Source organism: Mya arenaria, chromosome 9 (assembly GCF_026914265.1).
Source record: "Mya arenaria isolate MELC-2E11 chromosome 9, ASM2691426v1".
Classification (NCBI taxonomy): domain Eukaryota; kingdom Metazoa; phylum Mollusca; class Bivalvia; order Myida; family Myidae; genus Mya; species Mya arenaria.
In genome coordinates, this window is record NC_069130.1 from 37820961 (window position 1) to 37832892 (window position 11932).

General features: G+C 32.7%; 1 protein-coding gene across 1 annotated transcript; it reads right to left on the reverse strand.

Moving 5' to 3' along the window:
• Window positions 1-3378: 3378 nt before the first annotated feature.
• Window positions 3379-11091, reverse strand: LOC128203579 (QRFP-like peptide receptor). Its single transcript, XM_052905066.1, has 2 exons — window positions 11039-11091; window positions 3379-7096 (listed from the first exon to the last, which is right to left on the reverse strand). Exon 2 carries the CDS (start codon window positions 7072-7074, stop codon window positions 6136-6138), a length of 939 nt encoding a protein of 312 aa, XP_052761026.1. The 5' UTR covers window positions 7075-7096; window positions 11039-11091; the 3' UTR covers window positions 3379-6135.
• Window positions 11092-11932: the final 841 nt, after the last annotated feature.

An 11932-nucleotide genomic window follows, 5' to 3' on the forward strand; every position in this document is an offset into this window, starting at 1 on the left:
TCAAACGTTCAGATGACAACAGAAGTTGTATGATCTGCGGTCCTTTGTCCGTAAATTCATGATTAATTTGTGATTACCTAATTGGTGTCCGTTTTGATATCTTATTGAGGAAATTAAACTCTTATAAAGATTTTATATGTAATTGTCTTTGTAACTTCCTCATTGTCAGAGTAGACACGAATTTAAAATGAGTTGAGACTAATATTGTGAAATAACTTAAGTTAAATTATATCAGAGGCACTATCAGAATTCGAATGATAGTTTCAACAGACTCTGAAAGCTGCACTCTCACAGATTGAACGTTTTGACAACTTTTGTTTGCATTAGAACGAGCCAAGTTTTGCGAATATCCATTGAAACCAGTTATATAAGACTGCTGACAGATGGCAGATATTTATATTAAAATTCAAAAATTGATGTTTTATGCATTTATATTAAACCGTTAGTAACGGTTTAGGCCACAAAACATTAATTTTCGAACGAAGATATGAAAATCTACGATCGGATTTTTTGTCAGCAATCTTATATCATTGGTTTACAGTGATTTACGCAAACAATTGCTCTTTCCAAGACTAAAAATAAATAAGTTGTAAAAATGGTAAATCTGTGAGAGTGCAGCTCTAAGTTCAAAAGCCGGAATAAATTTCACATGCTGTGAAGTTGTTTTATAAGGGAGGACCCTTTAAAATGAACTTTAAGCTGGTTTATTGTCACCTTTACGAAGAAATACAAACAAACCAATAATATAAAAAAAATATGAGGCATATCGAAGTACTGAGTCATACCACATTTTACACATATCCAATCATGCTTTAGCCTTCAAGAAAATGAACATTTTGGTATAGTTTAATAAACGGTCGGGGTAAATGTGTCAACGAAAATATGTAGCCTACAGACCACTATATAACTTTATACTCAATTGACCAATTTACATACGATATAACTCTGACTTCAAGTGCTTCAAGACCCCCAACACCGCATATGGGAAGAAAGTTCCACTTGAGTACTAAACAAAATTTTAACAACGTTAGAAACAAAGTTTCTTTTTATAAGAAGAAATAAATTGATTGAACGTAACCACTGTGTATTCGAATAAGGAAGGATAACCGATGCAGGAGTACAAAGAAAGCCGTGAAAATGTGAACAAAATAAGTAGACTTAGCATCTTCAACTTGTTACTGAAATCACAAATTCATAACCTATAAAGATGAAATGAAGCTAATGGTCTGAAATGGAATATTCATGCTTTGATTCACTGCCGTGTGTTCATAAAAAGAAATGAGCTATGTAACAATGAATAGACACTTCCGATTTAGTGTAATTTGCCATATTAAAATGACATCTGCAAAAATAGCCGAAAGCTTGAAATGTTAGAAATAATTTCGAATTTGATGTAAAATTATCATCATTTTTGACAGTGATATATGAAAATCTGTTGAAAAGTATCAATCACACAAGTAACTTCAAAATATATCTGTACCATTGTTTATCTACGACGATAAGTATATCAGGTTAAAGGATTCACGCATTAATCTGTATTTAGTAATAAGTAAAATATTGGTTACTAAAAGCAAGAAAAAAGAAAGGAACACAACAAAATCCCCATTTATTGTAGCATTATCGAATATTTCTACGATGTTGGTAACGCAACAAGGAAGGCCTTATTCGGAGCTCCTCGGCCATTTGTATCGTAAACAATCTCGGATGTAGCCGGTATATCAGTTGAAGTAGTTCGTTATTTGTTTTATTATATCATTAATTAAATGTAGTGTTTTAGTGTTGTATTTTTTATCTAAGTTTAAATTGATTGCCAATGAAATGTATTATTGCAATCATAATTAAGATTCCTAAGAGTTAAGTCATAAAGTTAAACTGCTAAATAGAATTATTACGCGATCTACTTGCAGTGGACTTAAACGTACCGCTGTTTGAGTATATGAACCGTCCAAATACATCCGAGGTTGTTTTCGATAAAAATGGCCGAGGAGTTCCGAATGGGAAGGCTTTACACATGCTGAACTGCTCCTTCATCAAGGCAACGTACATGAGAAAATAATGCAAACGAACCTGAAACGCTATTGACTGAACAAAGAGAATTTAACATATAAATCGTATTTAAAAAACACACTATATCTATATTTACATGTGTACATGTATGAGATTTTGGTGGCTGATCCTCAAAACTTTCCCATAGTGAAGCGCTCCTACATGGATGAATATATCAAGTGCCAATTTGAATAATGCAATTCAAAATGAAACACTATGTACGTAGCAAGATAAGTGAATGTATACATCATGTTTAGCATAAAAGATGTATAAAAACACTACCGGTAATGTTATACATTTGTATTTTCATATTGTAGGTGTATTAGTTGGGTGCTGCTTGAGATGTGAATATATAGCGAAGTAAACTGTTTGTTTCGATGTACATTTTATGCTTTATTGTGGTTTATCGTTATGTATTTGAGAAAAATTAATTTGATATTTCATTGTTTTCAAACAGTGCAATAACATTTTGAAACAATGGAATACAATTTTGATATTTTTTTTCAGAAACTGTTTAAAGAAACTGCATTTTCCGGAGTTACCTCCCTTGTTCCTTAATCAAATTACAAGTGTAGTTGCTCCCCTTGCGGTAACAATAGTATATATAAAACAATATTTCTAAAGTTACTTCCTTTGGATACAACATGTATTGAAAAATATACATGTTTTAGGTGTCTGCTACAAAAACATACAAAATTTACAGTTAAAGAAACTAGGTTTTTAAATTGAAATAAATCACATGCTAGTTTGTAATTTTAAAATATTTGCAAACCCAGCACTCACACTTTTTTAATGATGACCAGAAACTAAAAATTAGTTTGTCACCTTACCCCAAAACCTGACCTTCTCTTATTAGCTGCGATAACGTAGTTTATTCGGGACGGCTTCGGGATCTTCGGCAAACCATCTGCAACTATTCGGGACGTTGGGGAATCCAATGCCAGTAACTCGGCATCTTCGGAAAGCAGAAATGCCGATTATTGAGATGTTGCTTATTGTCAACCAAATGTCAGTTTGTTTGCCTGCAGAGTTATACTTCTTTGAATGACAGTATGCCTACTTCCTACCCTGGTGACATGATAAAAGAGCCGCGTCGCATTATTTTTGGCGTTTTCACATATATTTGCGTTTATTCGATTATTAGATATTGTAATTTAAATTTAAATCTAAATGATTTAAAGACATTTTAAGGAACAGTAGTGAAACGATTTTGATGATATCTCTTAATTTGCGTAAGATACGTGTTTACATGTATGTAAGACAATGTATTGCATAATATTATATATTATAGTCACAGACATGAAGTCATAGTAGAAGTACTTTATTTAAATTACAGGCATACTAAACATTTCATTCTAACACGGAACATATAGAACAGAACAGAACATACATTTATTTATTTCAGTTCAAACATTCAACATAATAACATACAATGAAATAGATCAAAATGATCCTTGATCATTGGCAATAAATAAAACGTGTTTATATATATATACATGGCGATCGGCGAGTCAATACATGAAACGAAAGAAATTTAGTGTTTAAGAATACAATATGGTTTATTGTAATGAATACATTAAGTTGATTGTTAAGACAATAAATGTTAATTAGACCTTGATATGTCAATAAGTATTACGTTTTCAGAAAACATCCACACAATCGAGTACCATCTATATACATGCTTTAACTGTATAGTAAACTGTTTTATTATTTCATAAGCTCTATTTACAAATACAGCGAGGTTAAAAACTATATTAACATTCTTTGGAATGAACAGCTCAATGTTTTTGAATATGCTTAGATTTCTACAATAAAATATAGGAAGGTACCTTTGCCTAATTTCGGAATACAAGTTACATTCAGAAGGGAAGTGAAACTCGTCTTTTAAAATGTTACATGATGGACATGTCCTATCAACAATAACTGTATTATTCCATCTCCCAGCTTCGATATTAAGCCTATGCGATGATAAATTCAATTTGCTGAGAGCATTTCTATACTTTTCAATATTAACATGAAATAAAATTGTAAATTAAATTGGAACATATTTCTATAAAATAAGGCCCTAGAAGAATCGTAAGTCTACCATTTTGGACAAAGTAATTCTTTAGTCTTTGTTTAAAAAGTTGCAAAAATAGGGTAAGCTCCAAACATAATATAACCAAATATAATAGAATCCCAATGAACTTAGAACAATTTTACTTGTTTAGCCCACTTTTTTTTAAAGGACGAATTTCAATATTATCTAACATAAGTAGGGATGGAAACCGGATACCAAATCGGTATCCGGATATTCGTATCAAGTATTCGAATACTATCCGGATACTCGTATCAAATCGTTTTCATAATAAGTAAATTTCCTATTATATGTCACCCACCTTTTGTTATTTGACATAATTGTCCACTTAATTTAGAATTCGTCATATGGCAATTTCACTTTTTCATTCATTCTTTCTCAGTCTTAATAATTTATAATGTTATAATCAAAGCTAAACAACTCATTTTACGTCATAAAGCTCATGATGAATACCACATAAACACCTCGCGAATTTGATAGTCACTTCGGCCCAGGTGGTTGCTTGGTTACTGCCACGTGCTTTCGAGTTTGTTATTTATCAGCAGGGTTCATGTTAAATGACGCTTTGATTATATGATAGTCTATTGTAATTTTATTTCATTACATTGTTTGATTTAATGCAATGTTTTGTAATGAAGGATATAATTGCGGAAAAGATAAGAAGACAAAAGACGATGTGATTTTTCGTTATTTACATGCGTGTACTTGTGATTGGACGATCAATTCCTACGGATTAATGATCAATCCGTTTAATATCAACTAGTGCCAATTAAGCACATCTGAGATCATAAAACAACACTTGTCATTGTAAACAAGGTCATAGAACTTCACAGGGTGCTGCACAGTATCACGCCTTGTGCAAACACCCATTTAGCAGACGATTTGTGACACATACCCGCTTCGCGACAGACACTGTTGATCACCTGAATTATTTCATCTAAAAAGTTTTATAACAATTGCTATGTCTCTGCTAAACTATTTCATTGAAATTTTAGTTCTAAACGAATATTCGAATACCCATTTTGGTATCCGAATACTTGCGTGATATCCGGATATCCGGATACTCGGATATTCGCTTCCATCCCTAAACATAAGTTTATAGATAAAATTAATGTATTTTTGTTCCGTTATATATGTAACATAATCAAACCAAGTTTGTCGATTCATTTCAGTATTTTCAATCGGATTGACTGAATCAGACACTGCGAATGCAGTCGAGATAAGCCCATGCGAAAGCAGTGGTTGCTATGGAAACATGAGAAATGTAAATGTTATTAATCGTTTAGAAAATGAGGCCCCAAAGACAGCTCTTTCAAAAATAGACGCTTTGACCATATATGCCACGGTGTACACTCATTTCATTAACAACAACACATAATTGTAACAATATTTATAACACTCAGTCCGTATATCTTTATAATATTTACACCGTCTCATTTGAGATTGGGTTTGTGAACAGTTGAATTTTAACGTATTGACTTTTTACGACTTTTTTTCATTGGTCTGGGAAAACATCTGTTAGACGTGTACATGCAACGTCATTACGACTGAGCTCGCAAAATATTTACGTGCTGCGTCAGAAGTGATGTAATTTCAGTATTTACCCTAAACTCAAATTCGATTCAGTAGATTGACCTAGAACTTACAGAACAACACTATTTATCCTTTTAATTGTTTTTACCATGATCTCGAACAGTCCAATCAGTTAAAAGCTTATTCTTCTTATATATACGTATCCAATGAGTTGGTTATTGAATCTATGTGATCACATTTGTTCTCGAGCGTAAAGTTCCAAAACTTATTCCTATTTTTTAATATTAATGCATCAACTTCGTATATACATTATATGCATCTTTTTTTAGACACAAACAGTGCATTGAAATGTTCTCATGTGTGTTGCATTAAAACATTGAGGAAATAATTGAACTGTCACGCAACCTGCCAATGAAAAAAATCATCGATAATGTATCGTAACGTTTTTACTATGTAACTAACGCGCTGTTTTTCGACTATCACGTACATGAAAACATGTTTCTCCTGAAAGATGAGGACATACAGATATATAATAAAGGGTTAGCAAAATTGTTGATGAAATATATCCTAGAGAAAAAAAATATGAGAATATTCGTAAGGTACAAATTGATTTGCAAATTCATTCCCATTAGAATGGATAGAGAGGTACCAGGGATAACAGCAGAGATGACAAACACAAAAGAAACAACTCCCATTATTTTACTACTTCGCACTGAACGGAGATAATTTCTGTTAAAGGCGTTGTTTACGTTTCCCTCACCTGGTCCAATTCGTCTCCAATTTCTTAGAGAAACAACAATTTTACCATAACTGACAAATGTTATAACACTGCATATAAGCGCTATGACAACATATATGATATAAACGTACATTTGGAGTTTTTTCATTTCAGGTATAAAATAGCAATGACCATTAACATTGTTCCCAGTAAGGATAAAGGCAATTGAAGAAAAGCAAAGAGACCCGATAATAATGCCTATTCCAAAATAGCATGCTTGTTTTGATGATATCAAATCTTCTTTTCCTAGAGTTTTTCTCACCCTTGCAAGTGCTGTAAATGCGATCAGGATATTCGAAGAGAGGAACGCCATGTTCGCGGTAGTGAAATGGATTTTGCACATCCAGGAAGGCATGATCATATTCCATACGCCAACATTTGTCATGATGAACGAGGGCGCACATATTGATAGCGAACACAAGTCAGAGACCGCTAAATAGAATACCATCCAGTCTGTGACTGATCTTTTCTTAAGGTTGTAGTGGACCTTTACAATCAAACAGTTTCCAGGTATGCCAAGTAGAAATGCAACAGCAAGAAAAGTCGTCAAGAAATGTCGACACCAGACGGGAACGCGGTCTATAAGCATCAGTTCGGCGACATACGAATCTGTCCCGGCGATTTCGGTCGTGTTGTTCATACCTGCACAGCTTTTATTTTTCCTGAAAGTTAACATGGTAATTTAAAACAACAGTGTGAAATATTTTACCTGCAACTTAACATAAGTGTATTGAAATGCCATTTGATAAATATCACATGTATGTGAGGGCGCTATTGAAAATTGTCAGCCTGAGAATTTTGTTCACCGAGGCAGCGCTGATTTTTTTATTAATATTTTTTTTATTTTTTCGATTGGTTGGCAATTTTTAATAGCGCCCTCACAGGAATGTGATATTTATTTCATAATACCGATTAAAAATCAACACATTTTATATAACAATAAACATTTTAAAAATCCATATTGGCAGTAATAAAAAACAACAAATTGTATACTTTTATACAACAATAATCATTAAGACTCAACTTATGTACTTAGAAATCGGCCTTTGATCGGTTCTATTTTGCAATTATATGTTTTGTATGGGCATCTGCTCTTATCATTTAGGCGGCCATTAAAAACAATCTAAAACGAACGCACTTATTTCCTGCGCATATGATATTATTTTGCCAGTCAACATTACTAGGCAGTATTAAAAATATTAACCGCTAGGCTATAGGGAATTTAACATAGAGAATATAAGTGCGGTATTATAAAAAGACACTAACATTCATTAAATATAAAACACTACTTACTAGATTTCTATATAATCGCTTTTGATTAACCGGTTGATAGTAAATTATTCAAAAGCTGAATTTTGTTTTAACATAGTTAACTTTATTCGAAAACCACCAATATTCCATTATGTTATCATTTTGAATTAATGGTTAGCGGTATTTCTCAACATATTCGCGTCTAATATTCCATATTGAATGACGTTTAGTGGTTGAATCGCCTTTATAATGGCCGGTCAAATTAAAGTTGAAGTGAACGCATCATGTTTCAATTACAGTGCTGTAAAAGGTACGCGATTATTTGAAATGTTGCAGCCGTGCTTAAATGAGATGCCACAATATTGCAAAACCCGTTTTGTTGTGAAGCTGACTTTAAGTACTAAGTATGAATCTTGATATGTCTAGATCTTCTCATTAAACAATGAAAATGGTATATTTAATAGCTAAAATTCATGTATAGTTTTTCATGTAGACTTAGCAGTTTTAAACTAATGTCCAACATCACTTCATGACGAGCAATGCCTAATATATTTGGAATTCTTTATAAAAAATGTTCGCGTAGCTGCTCTATGCTTGAACGTTAGGTTAAACCAGTATTTATTTTTTAATACAATCAGTTCAAAAACACATATCAAGTAGACAGATGGTCACAAAGTAATCATGGTAGTCAATATTTGAAAGTATGAGATATCAAGAATTAGTTTTACCTGCAATTGAAGTACACATTTACAGAATTGAAAAGTAAGCATTAATGGTTTTTTCCTTCTGTGTGTCATTTTACATGTGCTGTGAAATACCAGAGGTGACATGATGTCATATTTGATTCATAATTCACAACAGTACACTAAAGAAGAATAAACAGACATTGATAATTATAACAGTTTATGGCGTAATCGAGAAGCAAAAATATTTTAATACACATGTTGTCTACATGCATAAACATAAATAATATGTTTGGCATTTTGTAGTGTGGACGATAGAACAGGAGTGAATGAATTTAACGGAAAGAGAGATTAACGGGAAGGAGAAGAGACTTAGTCGAGTCGGAGACGTTGAGTATGTTCGATATTGAAATTAGTTTGTTAAACATTTGGTGTTGGAGGAGGAGATATTGTCACCAAACAGTATAAGCTGTATCGTTATAGTGTTAAGGGTACAGAGACTTAAAACAAGACCTTTCGTTGATTAGTATATAATGGATATGTGAAAAAGTTGAAAGTTTCTTCTATTGCTCCACATGTACACAAGGGACTTTCTTCGATATCCTTAGAGAAGAGTTGTTCATTAAGATTGCTGCAATGCATTCGAAGGCGAGCATGCTGGATGCTGTTGACCCTAGACCCTTGGTCATAGTCAGCAGGTACTTCACGATCATAATTATTAAACGCCAAGCGAAATGATTGTAGCTTTGTAGATTCTCTTGTGGATGACAGAAGCGCATTCCACAAAGAGATTGTTGATGGCAAAAACGACTGCGAGATGTGTTTGCGATTTGCAATGGAAGATCCGTCACTGTGAATAGTTTCTGAGGCTGTATGATGAAGTTTCTGAAACTAATGATGGCATTGCACTAGAAAGATAGAGTGGATTCATAGAATTATGCATTTTGTAAAGGAGACACAGTTTATGTTTTTACGTCTCGATTTGAGTTGTTCATGGCATGTTTCTGCAAATAATTTTTTAAATGATGCGAGCCGAGTCGCTCCAGTTGTTATACGAGCTACACGCTCCCGGTCATCTTTATCCGTGATTGGTTAAGTTATCCCAGACAGAATCAGCGTACTCAAGAATTTGGCGAATGAAGGTTTTGGTCATAATTTCAAGAGAATGTCGGTCTAGAGAGAACTTAAATTTAAGCATTAATGCGTTTCCATACCTTCAGTTTTATAACGGAAATGAGTTCGTGCCAAGTACCAGTCGATGAAAGAGTGACACATATACCTGTATTGTTGATGAGTTTCCAGAAATCTGTGGATTGGTTTGATGGATCACGCAGTGCTGCTACAAGTTTTTTAAAGTGATTTTCTTTTGCTGAGCGTTTAAGTGTGTTTGTTTGTTTGTTTTCGTATGCGTTTGTAGGTGAACATGTCTGAAGGGATGTTTGTGTATTTTACTAGTTTGTAAGCACTCTTCCTTCTGCGAATCGATTTACGGATATCATTTTGCAATCAAGGAGGATCTGATGTTTGAATGGTTACAGTATTGTAAGGAATACATTCGCAAATACAACAACATTAGCTTGTAAAAACTTAACGTGTACACATATATATTAGAATCAATACATGAATTTAAAAAAAATAAGAGCACGCATGCGTTTATAATTACCTTCTTTCCAAAATAACCTCTTAAAGGTTTGAGCATTTACTTTACATAAAGACGTTCGAATAAACCATTACCTATACTAACTGTAGCTCGTGATCTTTTTCCATTCTAAAAATCACGTGTACATTATTGCCCATGTTATTACGCTATTTATTTATGAGATATTAAATATTTTCAATTTAAAATATTACAGTGAACATTGATACCCTGACGCTTTTTTAAAATTAAACAGTAAAGTTTAATTCGAAACGCGCTTTTCTTTCTTAATAAACAATTGCGTCCGTGTTTTTTTATCACGATATTAATTTTTAAACATATTGCTCTAAACTGGACTATTTTTCAAACCATAATGCAAAGAAAGCCGTTTTCGTTTTTCATTTTATTTAACTCTTTTTTGTGTAAAGCACTAGTAAAACCAATACAAATATGTGACAAAAACGTTGAATTGTTTTCATATATTTATATAGTTTGAAGCAATTTTCCACAGCTTTTAAATTTTAGTTTATATACTATGCAACGAAACTCAGAAATAACTTTTCATCAACATTATAACATGTCGTAGTAACAAAAATAAATGAATATTTTAGTCGTACCTATGTATGTTTCTGTATCTGAGTGATATATTTAAATATATCATGCATATATATATATAAGATAAATATTCCTTTGTAAATTACTCAAAATTTCCACTTTCTATTTTCATTCACTTCATATGTTGAAAGTGGAAACTAACAAAGAAATTATCAATCCAATCATAAATGTTGGCCGTGGCCTCGCGCAGCATCTTTGCTTCTAACAGAGATTTCTTCATCACAAAACAAAATAAATGCAAATATAGAAGGAATATCAAGACAAAAATAAAACAGTTCCAAGTTGAAAACATGTTAGTGGTAAAACAGTCTTAAATGTGTTTTTTAATTCAAATATATAACTTTTAATGAAATTTCGTACTTCTAATTTTGTTGAAAATTCATACTAAATTTCATTTAAAAACAAATATCGAGACTAACCTGAGTTGAATCTGTTTGCAGGAAAATATAGTCCGCCAATAGTCTTTCGCTGGACTGGTTACGCCCTAGGTTTCGCAGTTATCACACGCAGCATAATATAAACAAGGTACTCTGTATCGGTCCAATGAATTCAGCTAAAGGTACACACTCGAACTCTTGTGATAATTACGTCACGGTGTTCAGTGTCATATCTTTTCAAATATATGTGAGTAAAACGGTAGTTGCCGAAAAAAGTTCGTTTACTATGCATCTTATCGAATTATTTCGATCAGAGTATTCGAAAGAAGAAAGGGCTACCAAATCAAAATATTATTGAAGGATATGCATTTGTATTACACATACTTACAAGCGCCTTAAAACAATACACAGCCCGGGAGATATTCAAAAGGCCTGTTCTTTATATATGTTTTTAAATAATTAGAGGAGTATAAGTGTGCGACATAAGCGAACTATTCTTCGAAACATAACTTAAAGAAGCAGCTATAACATGTTTGCTTTCACCCTTTGATATACAAGTTAACTATATTTGGTGGCCAAGTTAACCGTATAAATTGTATAAGCGTTCTATGTTTCGAGACCTATTCGTCTTCAACATCGATTTTGGCATATCCGTTTAATGTTGATTTTCTAATTACTAGAATAGCCTATGTGTTATGTTCAGTGTTCTGAATGGTCTTAAGCCTTTGAATGATTTTCAGCATTTCAAGTGTAACAACAATGTTTTTATTTGAAATGATATATGGTATCCAGGTAGTAGGTGTGTTTCCTTTTGTGCAACTCTTTGTTCATGGTAGTATGGTGGGCTTCTTTTTGTACAACTCTTAGTAAATGGTAGTATGTTGTGCTTCTTTTTGTACAACTCTTTGTTTATGGTAGTATGTTGTGCTTCTTTTT